Source organism: Ceratotherium simum, chromosome 7, assembly GCF_057802395.1.
Source record: "Ceratotherium simum simum isolate JZ-2026a chromosome 7, ASM5780239v1, whole genome shotgun sequence".
Taxonomy (NCBI): domain Eukaryota; kingdom Metazoa; phylum Chordata; class Mammalia; order Perissodactyla; family Rhinocerotidae; genus Ceratotherium; species Ceratotherium simum.
Window position 1 is genome coordinate 4,243,346 of NC_141906.1, and position 23,387 is coordinate 4,266,732.

At 34.7% G+C, this 23,387-nt stretch overlaps 1 protein-coding gene across 2 annotated transcripts in view; it reads left to right on the plus strand.

Moving 5' to 3' along the window:
* KIF18A (kinesin family member 18A) overlaps positions 1–23,387 on the plus strand; it is a 90,483-nt gene that overhangs the window by 63,207 nt on the left and 3,889 nt on the right. For both annotated transcript variants that reach the window (XM_087433061.1, XM_087433062.1), the window contains exons 14-15: positions 16,613–17,054; positions 18,040–18,144. In XM_087433061.1, coding sequence (XP_087289187.1) covers positions 16,613–17,054; positions 18,040–18,144 — 547 coding nt within the window. The remainder of the gene's footprint in view (positions 1–16,612; positions 17,055–18,039; positions 18,145–23,387) is intronic.

Consider the following 23,387-nt stretch of genomic DNA (forward strand, 5'->3'; position numbering starts at 1 on the left):
TATGTTAATGAGCCTATATTACTTCTTATTCAAGAAGAAACCAACTTTTTAGATTTTGTTAATTTTAGTACTTTACCAATGTCAATACTTGATGTTGGCATAGATGTTTATTTGACTTGAAATCTTTGCCTACAAACTGCATGACTATTGATTTGGAGTAAAACATTCACCTATTTTGGGTCTGGAAAACAGAAAGTGTACTCACTGAGTGCCATGTAGGGTGGTGGTGCTGGCAGCAAGGTTTATTTATGGAACTGATAAAATTTCTGACATTAAATGAAAAGTCAAGATTTCCTCATTATCCATCTGGAAACTCACATTTAGTAATATTTCTGTCTCTAACCTTTCCTTTTCTTAAATTTTACACCCTGGCAGTGGTTTTATCTTAAAGATTGTACAATAAAAGAAAAAATACCAGTAGAACCAATGTCTCACAGTACAGATATTTTGATTGAATATAGAGTTCCAGTGTAAGGTTAGGTTTCCCCTAAAATTACTTGAATATGTGGGAATTTCATCTAAAAAATAGGAAATCTCTATATTAATTCCTTATGTAATAAATATGAAGCAACAAAATGTTTATAAACTAAATCTTCCATATATTTTCCCATTTGGCAACAAAATTTAATCATTATCAATAGACAATGGAAGTCATGCTTGTAGCCCTACATACATTTCATTTGGCCCTTAGTCTCCTTGGTCACAAGACAGCGTTCAGTTATTCATCTGTAACTGTAAATATTACTATAAATTTAAAAGGTCTTTGCATTGTCTTTTTTATTTTTTCCCATCTTAAATAAGCATGAATACTAGGAAAATCAGACTGAGAGAAAAACATGGTATCTGCTGTTTCGCACAGAGACAGGTATCAAATGGTTATGGTTGATTTATTACTCAGAGTGCTGGATTAATTTAAAGAACTATGACAATTCTTTAATACATGGGAAAAATGTATTCTCTCTTTGTAATATTTGTAAATTGCCAATAGTATCTGTGTAGACATTAATACTACAATAACCACAATAGTTTCTTATGAATGCATTATAAAATGTTTATTAGTTTGGTTAATTCAGTAGTACCGTAAGGTTACATATCTTTTAAATAGTTGAAATTCATTCACCTGTATCATTTGCAACTATGAATTCCATGAGTCACAGAGCTGTTGAAAAGAATCCAAATTTATGATTAGTACAGTAATTGTATCAATCATTTGTAGCCTAGAAGCGTTTATTGAAATGCATATATTAATATTTGATTTCACTTTAGAACTTTGCAACTAATTTTAATTTAGCATAGTTTCCCAAAATACCTCCTCACGTACATGTTAACATGAGCACTAGCAAAAGAAAAATCCTTGCCAACATTTTGTACCAAACCTCAATTAGATCTAATCCCATTCATCAATGTCTCCCTGTCATGAACTCTGCTTTGCAGGCTCTGACTCATGTTTGCTAAATACTGCATTCTGCTTTTTACACTAACGTACAGCTCTGTAAATCTTTTAACGTTTGCAGTCTTAAGCCTTTGATAAATTAGTTCCTCTGGGTAAAATCATTCAGGACACACGATATGGCACATCAAAAGATGACCCCAGAAGGCCTGCCCATTTTTTGAGAGAGAGATTTTTAACTTATCAGTGATAAATTATCTAGTCTCTTTATTTAAAGGAACCATCTGTGGAATATTTCAAGGAGCTAAAAAATGAATATAGACCCCCTCCTACCTAAGAAACCACATGAAATTGCCAGTTAGTACTTGTGTTTTAGAGATTTATTTAAAACGGAGAGACAGACAGAGATTAGAATGATGTTTCTTAATTCAATTTATTTTAAAACATTTTGAGAAAATTTGATGTAAGAAATGAATAATTATAGTGATATCTAATAGAGATTCTTGTCTTTCCCCTCTACAGTCTGCTTTTCACACTAAAATGATCTTCCTGATAAAGAGCAGACCTCTTACTTAGGAGAGCCTTCAAAGGCTTTGCCAGTCCAATGTCAAGCTGCAGAGGCACTTGGTGTCCCAATCTTCCTTTGTACTTGCTTTCTGTTTCTTGCCTCTGCAATTTCCAAGCTTTTCCCTCAATCTTGAATGCTGTTTCCTCTCACTCTATCCCACATCCTAGCCTATTAAAATTCTTATCCTTGTTGAGAGTCCAGTTTAAATACTTCCTTCTTTATGAAACCTTCCCTTTAAGGAGTCCTCTTCTCTGCCTGCACATACTATTTTACATTTCCACTGTATTTTTTATTCCACTGTTATAGCAGTTATCATGCCTTACCTTTCCTCTTCCCAACAAACTATAACTTCATTGACAGTCAGAAACGGCTTTTTCAATAATTCATTTTTAAGTTTATTGCTCTGTTCACTGATGTTTTAACCTTGTTATTATCTTAGCAATAAATGTTCATTTATTTTAATTTGAAAAAAAAAGTCAAGCCAAAAGAAGTATTTTCCGTTGACTTCTATTAATATTTTGTCTTAATAGCTTATTGGACATTTTTTATAAGCATGCATATGTGGTTTGGTTTTTTGTTTTTTGTGAGGAAGATCAGCCCTGAGCTAACATCCAATGCCAGTCCTCGTCTTTTTTTTTTCTTTTTTTTTTTTTGCTGAGGAAGGTTGGCCCTGAGCTAATGTCTGTGCCCGTCTTCCTCCACTTTATATGGGACGCCGCCACAGCATGGCTTGACAAGCCGTGCATCGGTGTGTGCCCAGGATCCGAACCTGCGAACCCCAGGCCGCTGAAGCGGAGCGTGTGCAGTTAACTGCTTGTGCCACCCAGCGGGCCCCGTAGTTTGGTTTTTATAAACAAAAAATTGAGGTCTGTTATACGTACAGTTAGATAACCAGCTTGTTTTCACTGAACCACTTGTTACATACACATTTTCCTATAAAATATGAATTTAAGTTGTTTTTAACAGCTGCCTATTGTATTTACCTAATTCCCTACTAATGAACATTTTGTTTGTTTTCACTTTATTGCTGTTGTAAGTGACATTCCACTCAACATCTGTGTGTGTGGATACATTTTGCAACTTGTCTAGTTGTTTCCTTAGCCCCTAAAAGGTAGAATAGCTAGATCAAAGGGTATGTACATTATTAATGTACATATTATGCATTGTATTGTATTAATGTTTGTATGTACATTACATTACATTTTGTAATACATACATACATACAATGTAATACATACAATTACATTAATGTAATTGTATGTATTAATGTTTGATATGCATTGTCAAATTCTTCTCCAGAACTATTATAACTGTACAGTCTACCACTTTAATGAATAATGAAGATGAACATTTTTTTCATGTGCTTTTGTCCAATTGTAGTTCATTCTGAATTAATTAGCTATTTATTTCCTTTGCCTTGTTTTTCTGTTATCTGTCATTTTTCTTATTTATTTTGTAAGCGTTCTTTCTTGATTGATAGATGACTGATCACACAGACACGTATGTATGCATAGACGTACTTATATACACATGCAAGAGCTGTAAACCCTTTGCTATATATGGTACATTTTTTTCTTTTATTCACAGTGGTTTGTAATTTTTATGTAACCCAATTTTAAATTATAATGGTATCCATATTTCATTCACACTTATATCCTCTTTCTAGTAGTAGTAGTCAGGAGATTGCATCTCAGTTTGAAGGGGGTGAGATGGTGTATTGCCTTCTATTCATATTTTTGGGTCTGTGAATAAAATTTTTTATTTTTAAGTCTTCATTATAATTATATATGTTATTACTTAGTATTACTTTGTTTCTTTACCTGTCTTTCCTCTGGTAAATCAACAAGAGACTTCAGTTCTGCCAACAACAAGTATGATTGATATATGACTTTGAGCATGTCACTTTCTTGCTGTGAGCAATAAATTATAAAATAAGAAAATTTAAATGAACATTAAGACTATCTAGTACTAAATTCTGGTTCTATGTATGAGATGATCTCCTCTGTGACTTTCCTGGTGGTCTGAAATTAATCAGGAATTAAGACCACCATTTTAAAATGGGAATTCATTTTTCTATCAGAAAAATATAGATTGCTAAACTACATGATTTCTATGACATAGGAATGTCATAGTTAAAGTAGATAGGGTTTATATTACGTTGTTCATTTCTGCTACTAGGAAAAACACTTATGTGTAAGTTCTAAATTCCTTTTCCTCTTTAATAGGCATTTGGTTTAAAATTATTTGGATGTGACTTGTCATTAATAATTCATTAATTTAAGAGCGTTTTTTTTTTTTTTTTTTTTTTTTTGTGAGGAAGACCAGCCCTGAGCTAACATCCAATGCCAATCCTCCTCTTTTTTTGCTGAGGAAGACTGGCCCTAGGCTCACATCCGTGCCCATCTTCCTCTACTTTATATGAGACACTGCCACAGCATGGCTTAACAAGCGGTGCATCGGTGCATGCCCGGGATCCAAACCGGCGAACCCTGGGCCACCGCAGTAGAGCACGCGCACTTAACTGCTTGCGCCACCCGGCCGACCCCAAGAGCATTTCTTATAATAAAAATCATTTAAAAGTAAAAATGTAACGACATTTCTTAAAACTACCTTTGGGAAAAATAGGTATAAAACAACTCTGTTTTTTCTATTCTCTGTTGAAATATATGCTGGATGACTTGTAACAAACTTCTAGTATTTACTTAATATTTCTAAACATTATGTTTATACTGCTGTTTCTCGATTCATCTGTGTTTAGATGTTACCAACTTCTCATTCTGGGAGATGAGGATTAGCTCATTTACACCACCACTTTATTTCACCTTCCCTGATCTGCTAATGTGCCGGGATAGTCTATAATATATAATTATCTTAAATTATATGATATCCTTGTATATTAGCAGAATTATGTAAAAAGTAGCATATGTTATATACAATAAAATATATACACAAATATTAATATATATAACATTCAACCCTAGGGCCTAAGGAAATTTTTTATAATAAAAATATTCTTAAAAAATATTTTAAAGGTAAGACTACTGACATTTCTTAAATTTCTTAAAACTACATTTAGAAAGATAGGCATGAAACAACTCTCTTTTTTTCTACTTTCTACCAGAAACATTTCAGACTCCTCAGACAAATCTGTGGGATAGGCTTCTTGGAGCGATGAAATATTTGAAAGATAGAAATAATGAAGTAGACTAGATTGTGCTCCCTGGTGGACTTAAATAGCTTAAAGACCAATACAGCCAATAAGTACATTTTTAGATGTTTCTCTTGAGATATAGGCAGTCAATTTCTCACGTCTTTTTCATATACTTCTTCATGAGACTCTCCTATATTTCATTAACTGAGTCAAAATACCCAATTTATTTCTTATATTACAGTGCCATTAGTTGACTATTTTCTTTAAAATATCAGAAGTGTGGGGGAGAGATCGCAGTGGCAGATTAATATCTAAACTTTGGTTAAGTAGTTAATGAAATAAACAATCATCAAATATTTATTTGCAGCTTCTTTTAACCACTTAGCAAATGTAATTTAGTGGGCCAGGCAAATTAATTCTAATTTCATTGTTGTTCACTGTTTTTGTTTTTATTTTCAACTGTTGCTTATATTAATAGCATATTTTATTCTATACAATACTACACAAACTACACAACCATTAATGTACTTATGTTGTAATCCAGGTAACATTGTGTTACAATCTGGACTATTACTAATGAAAATTGTATTTTTTCTTCATCTAATTCACACTTTAGTGCTTGCATTTAGAATTCATTTTAAAACTGGTTTTAATACTTAAAAGTCTTTTGAAAGGCTTCTAAAAGTTGGCAGTCTCAACAAAATGTTTTTGTCTGACTTCCTTTTTAAATCTCTGTATGAACTTACAGTAAAAAACTTTTTGAAACGGGAATCTCTAGCCATAATGCAGGAACAGATGAATAGAACAGTAACCACTTTATCCTGAAATGCTCATTTTCAGTTGTACATAAGATGCTTTAAAGCATCATATAAATATTTTAAGATGTTTCCTAAACTGTTAATGGATAAGTATTGCAAAGACTAGAATTGGATTCATTAAACAAAACTTACTGTAGAGTTTAGAAGAGATGCCCTTCTGCATCCTTCAGTAGCTCTATCTTTGATTATTTTTAAAACCTGGTTTGAATTGTCACACATAATCATTTTGAAATGTTGTATTATTTAATCATATAACCTCCGCTGCCTACCCTCTTCTGCAAACTAGGAGTTTATTAGTAAGTTTCCAGCATTTATGCGTTTTTGCTAAATTTTTTTTAAGAAAAGCTTCAACTCTAAAAACGGCATTTGCGTATGTTATATGGTTACTTCATTAATATGCGACTTTAACTATGTGAGGTATTAGTAAGTCTAAAAGGATCATCTTGTATTTCAGGATAATTGTCTGAGACCTTTTAAGTTTACTTAAATAATCAAAATTATTTTTCCATGAACAGCTTCTCTCCAGGTAGTTCCCAAACTGTTCTTTAGAATTATATATATTCTGGGCCGGCCCTGTGGCTTAGCGGTTAAGTGCTCGTGCGCCGCTGCTGGCGGCCCGGGTTCGGATCCCGGGGGCTCACCGACGCACCGCTTCTCTGGCCATGCTGATGCCGCATCCCACATACAGCAACTAGAAGAATGTGCGAATATGACATACAACTATCTGCTGGGGCTTTGGGGGAAAACATAAATAAATAAAAATTATAAAAAAAAAAAAAAGAATTATATATATTCTGGTTAATTTGAAAATAGTAATAGAAAATCTGCTGATTCTTCAAGTGACATCCTCTCTGTTTAATCATCTGAATGTTTCTCAACAAACCTGTAAAGAAATTAAAGTATGTCTTGTCTTCATATGAAATCTAAATGTGAAGCTAAAGATAGGTGTAAGAAATATAGCTAAAACTGGAGATTTTTGGGACACTTAAAATATCTGAAAGAAAGCAAACTGATTAAATCCATGTCCTTATACAAAACGTGTCTTTTATTTCTTACAGTTTTTGCTATCCTACGCTTTATTTTTATTTCTATTATTCTCTATAAACTTTTCGGCATATCAAAATTACACATGCTAATGCTCAGCTTTCACAAGTGGTTTACCTGTTCCCTGAAGAAAATAAATTTTCCTTCATTCCTGGGACTCATGACTTTAAATGTGTTCTGCCCATTTCTCCCCATATGGAATGATTTATTTCTAGTCATTGATTGATTCACATTTTTATTAGCCCTCTTTAAATTCTACTAGGTAGGTAATTGTCTTATCTTTCTTTTTGTTATATGCTACAGAAAGTATAAGTAGGGGAGGGGGGGTGGTAAGCCAATGGAGAGTAGGACTAAATAAAGAAAAGATCTCTCCCACCTTCCCTAGGCGTGAAATAGTCATTTTGCTCTTCTATTTGATTGCCCATTCCATTTCATGTTATTTGCTTGGATGTTTCAGTTAGACTTTTGAATGTGAAGCTTCGTAGCTTTGGCTAGATTGACCCCACTCATTCACAGAGTCCACAGATTTTGAGTAAAGATATCCCAGGACAAGCAAGAGATATGTTTTGGTCTGCTTTTTTCTTTTATAGCCCCCAAATTTGATTACTTTCCTTTCATTAAAAGCCCCCGCATATGTGTCTGTCTGTCCTCATCTCCCTTCCCTCCCCCTTTCTCTCCCCCCTCCACCTCTACCTCCTTTTAAAATTCAGTTTATATTTTTATAAAAAGTAGTACCTGTACATGGTTTAGAAAGCTAACAAGTGCTATACTATTTAAGGAAGTATTTCTTGCCCTATTACTGCCTGTTCCCAGTTCTTATTCCGCTTTTAGCTGTCTCTTCTGATTTTTCCTCTTAATTTCTAAATTTCAAATTTATACTGCTAATTCTTGTTTGTATACATTCTCCAATTTTAGATATCATCTCCTTATTTTGGAAGATAACGATTTAACTCTTTTACAGTATATATGCATTTCCTCCCCTACTCCATCTTGCCAAAACAGTTTTTCACCTTTTTTAAGTAAATCTCTAGAGTCTTTTCAAGTAAATATTATTCCCTGTTGAGCAAGAAGTGTATAAATTCTTTCTTGTACAGCTTTATGGCTTCTGTATGTAGTATTTGCTTTTTTTCCCATTCTCTTTCTTGTTGTTCTCCCTTATCTTACAGAAATACATCCTCCAACAGATTCTGGAAAATGGGTGTATAGGAAGTAAAGTTTTTTGAGACAATGCATGTATGGCAGTATCTTTATTTTGTAATTGTTTCACTAGGTATGAAATTCTAGGTTGGAAATAATTTTTCTAAGAACCTTAAAGACATTGCTCCATTGATGTCTAGATTCCATTATTGCTGTTGACTGTCATACCATTTTTATTCTCCATATTTGTGTGTGACTTTTTCTCCCAGGAAGATTTTGGGATCTTCCGTTTATCCTTGGTATTCTAAAATGTCACTGTGATGTGCCTTGGTATTGGTCTTTTTTAAGTCATTATATTAAACAGTCTGTGGGCTTTTCTCTCTGAGACCTTTCCATGTGTGTATTTATGCACATACACATCCATACACATATACATGCATACGTATGTCTACCTCCACACATACTTTTCTTCCCTTCTTTCTATTCTGTCGTTGGAACACTTGCTAATCTGACGTTGGATCTCCTGGATTGATCATCTAATTCCATTATCTATCTTCTGGTATTTACCTCTTTTGGTTTGTTTGTTCTTTCTGGGAGATGTCCTCAACTCTTTATCTTACACCCTTTATTTTGATTTTTTTCCCCTCTCATATTTTAAATTTCTGAGAACTCTTTCTTATAATTCAGTATCTTTCCATAGCATTTTCTTTTTGTTTCATGAATGTAATAATTTCTCATCTCTCTGAAGATATTAAATATGTTTATTCTAACATATTGTTCTGTTTCTCCATTGTCTATTTCCTCTCACTTTTTTTTTCCTATGTGTGGTTGTATGTCCTGATTATCTTGTTCAAAGACATATCCTCAAATATGTGATGACCCTGCTTGTGTTCTGTGTACATAGTTAGGTCTTTCAGCTAATGAGCTTTGCTTTATGATGATCTCCAGAAAAACAGTTTTGGGGAACCTGAAAATGACAGTACCTAGGTCTTTTTTATTGTTATTTTATCTAAAAAGAACTCTTTGATTTCCTGTTTAGGGGATGGATAAGCCCAGCTACCAGTATTTTAGAGAAGTAGGAGGAAAATCTGCATACATTGATTATTGAGAAGTTATTTAATCCCCCTAGTGTCAGCTGTGCATGTGGGCCCCAAGTCTGCAAGTCTGTCCAGAGGGCAAAGTCTCGTGTCTTTTAACAGGGTGACGAAGGACCCGTCACCAGGCAGTATTGGTGATGGAGTAAGGAGATTCTGCGAGGTCCAACTTCCTTATACAAACTTTCAACCAATTCTCTTATTTTTAGCTCCACCTGCACCTTCAGAGACAACCTCATGCCTGCAATTCCTGAGACTTGCTGAGGCTTGAAAGAGCGCGGGGTTTTTTATTGGCTTCCTCCCTCCCACCCTGGACATTGCTCTTTTCTAAAAAGAAATTTTGTTATTTATAATTTTACAGAAATAGTATATATTTATTATAAAAAGTAATCAAATGTTTAAAGAATAAAATAAAATCACTCAAATTTTTCCAGCCGTAACCTAGGCTAATATTTTAATAGATTATGCCATTATTTCCTTCTGCTCTGTTTTCTGTGACTTTTCCTTCCTTTTTTTCCTGTGGGGTCTGTATGTGTATGCTTTGATTTTATTTTGGTGGGTTTTTTGTTTGTTTTTTCAAAATTGCGATCATTCTGTATATAAAATTTGTATACCACTTCATTTTCCCGTATCATCAGATAATCTGTAAAACATGGCTTTAAATAACAGTGTAATTGTGAATGTCCCATGTTTTGTTTAGCCATTATCCCGATTTAAGTCTCCGTGTGGTAGGGACTCAGCACTGTGTAGTGGTGAAGAACATGGCACCTGGACTGTCAGAAGGCCTGAGGTTGTGTGCCAACTCTGCCGTTTCTTTATATTATCCTTTTACTGGTCTAGTGAGCTTCTTTTATGCTTATTATAACTTTGCTTTTGCCCATAACTTGCTGATAATCAAGTAGAAATTAAGGTCCAGAAATAGGGGGAAAATGTATTCCTTTTCATGGATCTAACAGCCCAGGGAGTGTAGAAAAGGAACAGGAACGACAGATAGTCTCAGCTAGAAACTTTGTGTCTTTGCCCAAGACCTTCTCATCCATGTGTGGTGTGGCCATCGATGCTGGGAGCAACGCCCACAGGGTTGGACGCTTTCTGTTAAGTGTTCTTTCTACACTGAGACAGCCGGGCCACAACCGAATCTTGCGGCCTTAGTGCTGCTGCTGGTATTCAGATATTCCCATTTCGCTGTCATCGCCTTGTCTCACCCTTTCTCCTCCTACCCCACCTACTGCCTCATCCTTGTTCCTAATTTCAGGGACTTTAGTGACATCCTGCAGTGTCTTTTACTTAACACCCAGGGATAGCACTGAATGATGAAGTGGGAGAATATTATAAGCTATTCTTCTCCATGCTTTCCTTTATTTGAGTTCTAGCTACACAATATCCTTTGTAAAGTCCTCTCATGTCCTGGCATGTAGATGATACTCTTCCCTTATTACCAACATTAGGGCAAGTTTTCTCCTATTTTTATTATATGATCATTCTAAAGGGAATCTGGAAAGGAACCTAGATGCCTCTACTCAAGTTACATGTTGGTTAAAATTGGTTTTCTTTTGCAAAGTTAGCCTTCATATCCCTTCCTGTACTGTGGATGTTTCTAAAACGAGACATGTAAGGTGAAGTCAACCAAGTGCTGGTTCTTCTAGTGAGAAATTCTTCACATATTCAGTGCCTTTCTGTCTTCCTCCTTCCTCTATCAAAAAGAAAACGTTCTAATATCATGTATATCTTATGTTATTTGATCAACACACATTCATTACAGAACCACATTTTGCATTTTTAAGCTTCGCTAAACATGGATTAAAATATGTTGGCTCTTTTTTAAGGAATTGAATGAAGTAATTAACAAGCTATTGAGAGTGGAGCAGTCAGTCCTTATATCTGAAATCATAAAATGTCCATGTCTGGAACTGAAGACAAATCTGTATCAGTTGTTTGAGGGTGTCTAGAGATGAATTTGCAGAGAAAGTAGAGTGCCTCACCTAAAAGGAGATGCCCTTTCCACATCGTTCTATTAACTTAAGTCTTCCCCTCACATCGCCCTTTGTACAACTTCCTAAGAGCCAAAGTCCATTGTCAATAACTTTTCTATCTGCCACCCTTGTTATAGAACCATTTCCTACTTAGCCTCACTCCCCTTCTTTATTTTTCCCTACCCCAGCATGATAGTAACACCCATCATCTCAAATAAGAAATCATATCCTCAAACCCCAAAGAGGATCTCTTGTCTCAAATCCATGAGCATCCAAACTAGAAAAGGAAGGAAGTAGATTCCAAGACCCCCTGCATGTACTTGTATCAGGGCTCCTCACTGGAGGACAGGACCTCAAGCCTGATGAGTGGGGTAGGGGAGAGGACGTCAGTGACAAGAGAATGCCAAATTTGAGGGAATGACATTTACGACCTTTTGAACTTTTCTGTAATTGTGACTGTGGAAATGGTTCTAGGTTTCACAGAAAGTGGTTGATTTCTGTTGATTACGTTGTATGAAGTTAATATATACTACTCCTTTATGTGAACTCCTTATCTTTATTCCTGAGTGTTAGGCAGCTAATCACACCTGTGTATGCCATTGAATAATGTTCTGGGTTTACTTTATGTAATTTTTATCTCATTATTTGACTACAACAACCTTCCCACATCTCTCCATCACTCCTGCTGCCGCACTAGTCCAAAGCTGTCGTTGGTTCTTGCCTGAGCTATAGCGATAGCCTTGTTACTGATTTCCCCATTTCTTCTCCTGCCCATTCATATTCTATTCTCCACACAGTAAGCAAAGCAATCTTTTTTTAAAACATAAATCAGATCACATCATATCCATGCTTAAAATTCTCCACAGATGTCCCTTTGCACTTGGAATAAATCCAAACCCTTTTCTTATTCATAAATCCTAACACAAACTGGCCCCTTTCGATCTCTCTAGCCTCTTCTCATTTTTACACTCTCTCTAACTCTACACTTCACTCACACTAGCCTTCTCTCTTTTCCTTGAGCTCAACATATTTATTGTTGCCATTGGGTCTTTGCACTTGCTATTTCCTCTGCCTGTTTCCCCAGGTCTTCGTAGGGCTGGCTCCTTCATACCCGTCCAAGCCTCAGATCACATATCCTATCTTTAGGCTCACCTTCCCTGGTCATCACAAGTAACATGTCTTCTATCTCCCATCATTCTCTATTCCATTTCTCTGTTTTATTGTCTTTAGAACTCATTTATCATAGTTATCTTAATTTATTAATGTGATTTATTTTTCTGCCTTCTTCCCTCAAAAAGGTAAGTTTTTAACTCTCTTGTTTACTGTTCTCAATACCTAGAAAAGGTTTGGAACGTGGCAGGTTCTTAGTATTGGGTGGATGAACAAACGGTGAATTCTTTTTATGCAAGTGCAGTCCTCTTAGATTGTTTCTCTTGTACCACAGCTGACTACAACTTTTTTTTTTCTTTCACAAATAAAATAAACATTGATCTTGGATTGAAAATAGTAGTAGTGACTTCTTTTAAAGGTCTTGACATTGTGGTTGTTATTATTATTATCAGACATGAATTTCAGCAAGTCATATTGACGTATATCCCATGGGTCATAACCATTTTAGGACAACAGAAATGCAGTATACCTACAATATATTGGGGAGTTAAAGTCCCAAGAGATGGTCTAGAAATAGCAAAATTTTTCAGATCATAAGATACGTAGCTACCTACTACCTACTATACTCAAGTGTGTGATGTAGTGAACTGGTTCCTTAGATGGAGAGACCCTGGAGAGAAGACTTGCTATCCTCCCAAGTGGCTGCCAGTCTTTTCTATCCCAGTTTACAAGAGCCTACCATATAGCAATGCATTTTTAATTTTTTATCCCCTCCTGGTGGCACCCACATTGCTAAGGGTATTTCATTGACTACCATTAGCTATTAGAGTCTTTAATTCTGAAAGTCTGTAACTACATGATTCCTTTTCTTATCTTATGGGGCCTTTTTAAAGGAATTATAATCTGCCCCCAGGTTCCTTCTTTATCATTTCCACTCTGTAGGCCCAAGAATTAAAGAATCCTGTTAAGTAGTATTTTCCCAGGCTGAATCAGAGGAAACTACAACTGCTCCAAGCCTGCTCTTCTGGAAAGTTACTGTACATCCTCTAATGGAAAAGTACAGCAGATCTCTTTTATAGACATAAACCTAGCATATCCAATGGTTCTTGTAGCTTATTGAAACTTGCAGTGCCCCTAACCCAACACTTACTAGTTTCCTTACCCACTTAAAGTACTCTATTACCTAAGTAGCTAAAGGAGAATGATTATTTATTATATAATTGTATTTATATATTCTGGAAATCGTGTTCAAAACGAAATGTTATTGTGTTCTTTTGGTTTTCGTGGATAAGTGGAATCATTATTCCTTTATAGTTATAGTGGATTGACTGCTGAATTTTTATTTAAGCCTTTAAACCTTGTTTTTGCTCTAGTTATCTCCTGAATCTTTCTTAGCAACTAATCAGCCTAAGTAGTCCTGAACTGACCATCTATTTTCTGCTCTCTTATTATTATTTTAACTATATTTAATAATGGAGAGGATAAAAAGAAAAGAACCCTCTGGATTTATGTTTTGTGCATGCTATGTCTGTAGCATCTCTTCTTCCAGTCCCAGTAAAACAGTGCTATATGAATCCACAGTAACTACCACGTCTGTATGTTTCTCCTTCAAGTTATCATATCCTGCCAGGAGAGCAGAATGATGGCTAAAGATATGTCATTGTAACATTACTATTGCTTTCACTGACAAATTATTACTCAGTCTAATCACATCAAAATTTGATGTTGAGTGTATGTTTAGATTATCCCAAAGAACAGGTGGATATCTCTTCAGTGTCTTATAGAAGACCTCCATTTTCATGCTCTTTACAAGCAGTAGGGAAAAAGTGGTCCACCATCGTGGGAATTTGCCCTGTGCCACTCCAGAGATTATCCCTCTCTAGATATGCACAAGAAAAATAGTGACTCTGGATAATCTTTATCCTTTGAGATTTTGTGTTCCATTTAGAATGTTGTTATGAAGCTTGCCTTTTCAAATAACACTTAGATGTGTCTGCTTTAACAATACCTTTGGTTTATATTACAATTATCATCAACCTTGGTAAACTAGATATCTGATAAGCTGGAAGTGAGACATTGAAGTGTATTCTTTTAGTGGTAACTGTGCATTGGGTGTTGATGGAATACTGGAAAGTAAATTACAGCTTTCCCTGTGAAAGTAGTAATGCTAACAGTTAAAGCAAAGCATAGTTATATTTCTAGAGCCTTTCTTTGAACCCTAAATATTTTATGGGTATTATATAATCCTGGGAAATTCCCTGTACGTGAAAAGGTAGTATCCCCTTTTTTTCTCAGGGGTATTAATGCCCACACTGCTTAAGTGAGTTGCCCAAGGTCAGTCAGTGAGTCGCTGGTGAAGCCAGAAATAGAATCCAAGTCTCCTGACTCCCAATTCAGTTCTCTATCCTCGATGTAGTTTTCTATCCTCTATATACCCCTGCTGCCTCTCATGGGAAAAGAAGTTAATCTTCCAGCTATTAATAGCCACCAAATTGGTGGTAGCAGCACAGTGGAGGAAAGTAACTGTCTTTACACTGCAGCATTAGTATAAAAATATCTGGTAATGGAAAATTTGACAAATGTCATGGTAAAGGGAGTGGAAAATTATTTTAAGATCTGGATCTCATTTATCTAGTTCCCAGAAAAGTAAAATTCCTTAGTAGAACAGGAATCATATTTTTCTTCGTGTTTTTATATTGTATTTCCTAGAGGGTAATTGTCGACCTAGCCATAGCAGAGCCTATTGTCAACTAACATAAGAATAATGCGTATACTGTTGGTGATTGTTCTAAGTGTATTTTCTAACTTGGTTGAAAGTTTGAATTGCTTTACTGAAATGAATAACACTTATTTTATTCAGCTGTCAGTGTTATTTGTTAGTATTATATTGTAAAGCAAATATAACATCAATTGGGAATTTTATTGCATGATTTGAAAACGTGGGCAAAAATACACATTATAGTTTCTTCCCTGGACAATACACTCCAAGCAAAGTTACTTCATGTCAGGCACCATGAAGTTCACCAGAATGAAATAGGCAAAACAGAAAAAAGTTAATTAAGAAATAGAAGATAAGCACACTGGAGCTGATCAAGTTTATTGTTATGTATGTAATCAATTTTTTATTTTGTACATTCACAAGAGGTGTTTGAGAGATGTTTTTGTACTTAAATATTTAAGTATGTCTAGTATTGTGGCAATTCACACTTAAATGCAAACAAAACAATTTGTGTCTTAATTTTGGACCAAGAAACAAGCATTCTCTACTAAAAATCTAGATATTACATTTCAGTTTAAAGATTACTAAAAGTCTTTAATCAGAAGAATGACATGACCAGAATTATGTTTTAACTGTAAGCGTAAGAGAGGTGGGATTGATGGGGGTTGGGAAATGCAAGGAAAAGGTAAAAAATCTAGTTACTTGGGACCCAGGTGACTGAGCAGATAGTGGCAAGAGGTAACTAGAAAGAATAGAGAATCAAGGACAGCTCCTTAAGGAAATGTATACATTTACTGGCTGGAGGAAGAAGAAGGTAACAACAATGTTGGAGAGGTAGTAGGGAAATCGTTTGGAAAAGCTACAGAAGTTGTAGGATAGGGTTAAGAAAAGTTCATCAAACCTGGTTACCGTTGGCATTTGGGAGACTTGCTTTTACAGACTGTTGAGGGTCAAGTAAGAGAACTCGGAACTCTTCAAATTATGTTCATTTATCTTTGGTATTAATCTAATTTTTGCACACCTATGAATTATATGTGATATAGGAAATAACCAGATGCTTAATTAACTACCAAACCTGAGATAGTAACAGATATAGTTCTTTCATTCACCTGGAATTTTACTGGTTATTGCCATTCTTGTTAATTTAGACTAGACTTCCACTCAATTAGTAATGAACTGGTGTTATTTTACGGTAGAACAAGTTACTAATCTCTGCCTACAAATGTTGAATACTTTTTTCTTATCTTAAACTTAATCAAACATGAAAGCTAGAAATTGTTTATGAATTTTGTTGGAATTGTTGGATATTTGTTTTCATGATTACCCACTATCTCAAGATAGTCATATCTATAAATTAATATTGACATTAGCCATTCATTATTTATGTTATGTTTTAGAATCTCTTTATAATGAGTTTAACTTGATTTAAAATTCTTAGCAATAAACTATGGTTTTTTTCCTTTCCGACTTATTTATTTTCTTTTAAATTTTCATCACTTGACAGAAAATGTACCTTATTGTCAGTGTTGTTTTTTTTTTTTTAACTGATAGGGTTATTGGAAAATATTTAAGCAACATATTGAGCTTCTTTTTAATTTCGTTGAACAGGCACATCTTCAAGTGAATCAGATCTGCTTAAAATTCCTCCACAAAAAAGAACCCGAAGAAAACTAATGCCTTCTCCCTTGAAAGCAAAGCGTGCCCAAAAGTGCACACTGTCTGAAAGTATGCAGCTCAATGATTCTCTCAGCAGAGAACTTCAGCCTATTGTGTATACTCCAGAAGACTGTAGAAAAACATCTCAAAATCCATCTACAGTGACCTTATTAAAACCATCATCGCATACTACGGGTTTTCAGGCCATCAGCTCAAATATGAACAGTGATAATTCTTTGAAAATGTTATGTGAAGTAGATACCCCTCTTAGCAGGAGAAAAGAATATGGACAGGAGGATTTGGACCCTACATTTATTATATGTGAAGACACCAAGAACTTGAAAAGTAAATTACCTGAACAAGAATCACTATCAAATAATAATATTTTACAAAGGTACAGAAAAAGATTATTTGCCAATTCTTCTTTTGTTTTTTTTTTCTCGTAGCCTTTAAACTATTAGCTTTCTTTTTCTTCTTTAGTTATATTTGAGGTCTGTTTTATAGGTAAAGGTTACTATCTTGATTACAAAAGTCAGTGTTTTATCTTCATTAACTCTTTTTTTTTTTTTTTTTATAATTTTATTTATTTATTTTTCCCCCAAAGCCCCAGTAGATAGTTGTATGTCACAGCTGCACATCCTTCTAGTTGCTGTATGTGGGACGCGGCCTCAGCATGGCCGGGAAGCGGTGCGTTGGTGCGCGCCCGGGATCCGAACCCGGGCCACCAGCAGCGGAGCGCGCGCACTTAACCACTAAGCCACGGGGCCAGCCCCTTCATTAACTCTTAATTTTCTTTCTCTCTAAATATTAATTCCCCAACACAATATTTTAAAGTCTTTAGTTTGATATCTTAAGTTGATTGACCCTCATTAGGCTAGAAGAAACTGTAAGACATATTTAGTTTGTTCTTCATACTCCAAAGTTAGATGATACAAGTAATCATCAAAGGTTACCATGTTTATTATTATTCATTAATATCTTCACTGAAGGAAATTCCACTGTTCTTAGTGATATTTAGCAAACCTCAGCTTGCTCTGAAATAGTCATAGGTCTAAGGTATGGTTGACTGCACGTCATCCAAGCAAACATATCCTTTCACTTCATCTGTATAATCACATCTAATCTAAATATGGGAAGAATGACACCCTCACTTTTCTATGCTGTTGGGAATGCAGAAATCTCTTGAGAGCAACTCTATCCATGGTGTAAAAAAAGAAACGAAAACCCCAGGGCAAGCAAGGGAAGTTTTATAGTATAGAATGTTTTTTCCTTTATATATTAATACAGAATGATGTTCTAATTATGGAAGTGTATGCCCCCTTTTTCTCCATAGTACAAATGAAAATTACTCTTTTTATTTTTTATTATTTAATATATAGGCTTGCCCCATCTTCGTTTACAACTAAACATTCTCTGCCTATACCAAGCGTAGTACCATCCTACATGGCAATGACTGCCACTGCCAGAAGGAAACGGAAATCAAGGTACGATTAAACATAAACTGGTTTAGTTTTTATAGGTATATAAAACCATCTTTATACAGGTTTTCCCTGCTCTCCAAAAGCTCGCTTTACACCACTTTGCTTTCACGAAAGACCTGCATTAGTACCAGTTTTCGCTAACCAAAAGAAATACAAAGAGGATTTTCACTTTTATGAAAAAAAGTATCTCAACATCAAGCTGCCATCGCGTTGAACTGTGTCTGTGAGCATCTGTGGTTTATCTTGATTTATTTTGGTAGGTTATTTTTTGCGTCTGGGAATGCTCAAAAATTTTTCCCATATAAATTAATGGTAATTGCTTCTTCACTTTATGCCGTTTTGGCTTACAAAAGGTTTCAGGGGAACACTTTGCTTTGGGATAGCAAGAGAAACCTGTAGTTTGTTTTTTACAACTCTTCCTTATTTCTTGTAATTAGACTGTCAATTCATACATTGCTCTGAATGTGGCACTGGATTTATATTATCAAAGGGAGATCTTGATAAAGCCTAAGTATTTCTCTTGATATTTACGTAAAGTATTCCATATTTCAGATTATTGAAAAGTCTTCCAGCCTTCAAAAATGTCATTTAATTTTAACTTTTCTTCTGGTGACAGCTTTTATCCATTTGGCATTTTTCCTTTTACACATTACTGACTTTCTTCAATCCTAAAATTATATTATTTTAATGGATTTTAAAATATGACTAAATGTAATGAATGAAGACTTCTGATTGTGGCTGTGACAGTGTAGCTTGTATCAGACCAAGCCACCCATCAAGAACAATTATAAAAGCCGATAAAATACAACTAACAGCTTCTTAAAGTCACTGGAGAACAGCCAAGACAGCCAGGACTTGAGAGTCTAAGATCCCAGAGAAAAGGAAAACAAGCTGTGGAGAGCCAGATCTTCTCTGCCCCTTTTTTCATTTAGTATTTGCCAGTTTATGGCATCAAGTATAGAGGCCAAGCAGAAAATGGAAGCCTAGAGCTATCATGAGTCTCAGTGAGCTAGGGAAGCAAAATCATTTTGTATAGCTTTTGCCCTCAAGATATTTGCCAAGTTCTAAACTCTGTGGAATAAGAGGCCAAGAAACCAAGCTGAAAGTAGCTGCTAAGAGGCTAAAGTATTAAGTGGAGTTTTGACATCCTCATGGGGCTGGGACACAAAAATTGTTGTTCAGGAATCATCATGGAGAAAAGGCCCTGTTAGACACCCAGGATTTTATTTGAGACCTCTGCAGGCCTGTGCTCTAGGAGTAGGGCAAACTGGAAATAGACCAGTTCTTGAAAGCCTAAAATAGACCTTAGGCCAACTCAGTCCCTTTTTGGATCAAGGTAATCTCTCTCTATTGTGTCTGCTTGCCTTAAGAAAATTAAATAGTCTCTTAAAGAATATATCATCCAGAGCCTCCACAGTTTTTATATACAATGTTTAGCACTTAAGCAAAATCACCAAGTATGACAGGAGACAGGACCAAATGACTGAAAGTCAAGAGGAAAAAACAAATTAGAGAAGCAGTGATCCATAAGTGATACAGATACTAAGATTATCAGATAGAGACTTTAAAAATTTAACTGTGATTAAGTTCAACAGAATAGATGATAATTTCCCAAAGAGCTGGATTTTATTAAAATGAATCAAATGGGTATCTTAGAACTAAAAAAAAATAGAATTTACTGAAATTAAGAACTCAATAAGTCAATTTAATGTATTAGGCACAGCAGAAGAGAGTTTAGTGAACTGGAAGATAGGTTGATAGAAAAATATCCAAATCAGTGTACAAAAGGAATAAAAAGAGAAAATATGGAGAAAAGTGAGAGATATATAGGACGTAATTAAAAAGGTCTAGCATGTATATATTTTGAGTCCCAGAAAGAAATGAGAAAACGATTGGGAGGAAACAGTGTTCAAGAAGATGCCGGCTAATAATATTGCAAAACTGACAAAAAGATAAATCACAGATTCAAGAAGTGCTGCAAACCATGAGCAGCATTAATACAAAGAGAAAATACCTAGGAACATAGCAGTAAAACAGCTAAAAAAATCAAGGATGAGGAAAAAATCTTAAATATTCTGAGTTATATGACGTGAAGTCCATTATATAGTCTTTATATCCTGCAACATTGAATGCAATGACAAGATAGAGTGAATAGTTGGTTATATTGTAAAATGGATCTGACTTGCTCTATCTCTTTTTCTTTGACATGATTATGGGGAGAAGAGTATAAGATCTTAACGTAACTCATTTTAAGTTTCCTATGTTCCACCATGGACCTGTTGTCTTCTGGGCTAGTGTAAACAGATTTACAAATAGCCTATTTATTTGTGCCACATAGAGTTATCATCTCATAGGTGCATTTAGGATCTGTCCTTTTCCCTCCAAACAAAGTACAGTCTTCCACCACATAATGATGTTTCAGTCAACGATGGACTGCATGTACGACAGTGGTCCCATAAGCTTAGTCCCATATAGCCTTAGGTGTGTAGTAGGCTATACCTTCTAAGTTTGTGTAAGTACACTATGTGGTGCTTGTACAACAACGAGATCACCTAACAACGCATTTCTTAGAATGGATCCTCGTTGTTAAGCAACGCCGTACAGCAGCTGTATAGCAGAGCCTTAGAATGTGTAGATTTAAAATTAATGGATTGATTTTTCCTGAATTTCTCTGCCTACCCACAACATTTAAAATTTTGTATTTTGCTATGGCACAAATTTGAATTGTGCAGTTAGTCTGGCTCACGTGTGGGAATCAGTCACTTAATAAGTGAGCTTAGCTAACCACCATCATCTGTTGCATCATCTTATCACTAATTTTCATTGTGTCGATTATGTTATTCTTTCCATTAATTAATGTTGGCGACTTTTCTTGTTCTTCATTGATAGCATGCTCTGTTGTGTTAACTAAGATGTGGCAAAAGTTTATAGCTAAGAATTTTAAAATGTAAACATAATCATTACCAAAATCAAATGATTTTTCAAGAAATGTCCAGGTATGTAAATTGTATATTTGGAGTGGTTTTATATGAGTTGAAGAGCTTCCACATGAGCAACTAATATTGTGAAATAATATTAAAGGACATATAAAGAGAGTAAGATTTCTCATAGCCTATTAATTGCTATATTACATTCCCTCTGGTACCAATAATTAGATCCTGCCAATAACTAAGGTTAAAAGAGATTAATGCTAGAAATGTACATGATTACTTTTTTTTTTAATCTTTCTTTTCCCCCATTAAATCTACATGAGCTTGAGAATAATAAACTCTGGTATTTTCCACTGAGCAGCTTTATGTACACATTTAGGTGTGTATATATTCTAACATGGTTTTTAAAAATGAAGAAGAGACGACTCCATATATATAGTTATTTTATTTATTTTGTATCTATTTTTCTCTCTAAAAAAAATTAGAGTCCAAAAGCACTGGATATTCCAAAAACCTACCAAACTAAATATTTTAATTACTACTTAAATTGAGAATATTAGATTTTTAATCATTTCAATTTACTTAATATCACTGTAGCAGACTCTTTTAACTAAATGAATTAGCCTACCAAACATACAAATACAATATATATAGGTGTAAAATTTTCTTACAAGTTATATTAATCAGAGTTTGGGGGTTTTGTCTGCTTTGTGTTTACTTGATTGGTTTTTTGTTGTTTCCACAGTCTGTCTTAGCACACAAAAATGGTCTCACACTTGCCATACATTTTTGGTTTGTTTTGAAAGATGTCTAACGATTCCATCTAGAAATTATCTCAACTGAAAGAATATGAGGTGCATATGTTTATTAAGCAGAAATGTTTTACCTGTATAAGGGAACAAAAGGTTAAATCTTAACTTTTGATAATAGTTATGGAAATATATTTGGTACACGGCTAGAAGAGACTTTAGATTTCTTCTCAATATAGTCTTTAACATAATTTGAATTTGCACCCATACCAATTTTAGGTCTTTTTATTTTATGATATAATGTAAATCTAACAAATTTATAACAAATTTTAAACATTTCATCAGTAGAATGTTTTATCTAAATTTTAAAAATGTTTGAATGTTATTTTACTTATATAAATATACAACTTATTTTGTTAAGCTTTGATTTCCTTCCTAGAAATATGAGTTTTATTCAAAAGCTTAATTTTCAAATAAAAACAATCTGAGTAAAAACAAGAGTCCTAGAACTCACCAAAGTGAAGAATCATTCCATAAAATAAAGACAACTTGAAGATAAATTGTAGGGAAAAACAACACTCAACAAAAGTAACCAATAACATTGATCTTTATACTTGAAGAAATAAAATCACCAAGTGACCAAAAAAGAATTTTTGTCTTAGACAGCTGAAATATATTGTCAAAAAAGTGTGTTTAGTATCCAAAACAGAATTATAGTAACTTAGTTTATTTAGCACTATTTAGGAATAGAATTTCTACAACTAAATTTGTTTACTTTCATAACACTAGTACTTCTTTATAACCATTTTGGGTAGGTATCGTTTGCATTCCTGAACAGAGTAGGCAAAATCACCATTATGAACACCATAGTCGTCTCTCTTACAAGCTCTAGAAAACTGAGGTACACAGGTTGAGTTATTTTTCCCAGCCTTCAGTGTGCTCATTGCCTATTTTTCTTTGCTGTCATATTAAATTGCCATTTTGACTACTTGCAATGAGCATACAGCTCACCCATCTTCTCCCTGTGCCACAAACACACACCTACATCAGTTTACCACATGGCTAGGATTGCCAGAACAAGTTGTTGCCATAAAAGGGAAGCTTCCAATTGTTAATCCAACTGACAGTCAAATTAGTATCAACTTGTAAAATGGTGTATAATATTTTTATTAGCCAGCAATGCCCGAAAATTAGCGTATTTGAATCAGTGTGGAGCGGGGTTGTTCATCACCCAACTAGACCCTCAACCCTACCTGTTAAAATTTGGTCCACTTTAGGGCTAGGAAAGATTGGATAGCTATTTTTCAGACCCCAGATCAAACTCATCTTATCCACAAAATCTTCCTTTTCTCTTCCTTCTTCTAAACTCAGGAACCTAGACCTCATTGTAGTTTGAAAACGTGTAGCACTGGTTTTTGCTGCACTTTGTATTATTTATGATTTTGTCTTATTTTTCCTCCTCCCCACCATATATCCATTATGTAAGTTTTCAGGACAGGGGTTGTTTGTGCCTTACTTATTTTATGTCCTGTAACGTGAGGCCATAGTAGGTGTTTAGTAATATGTC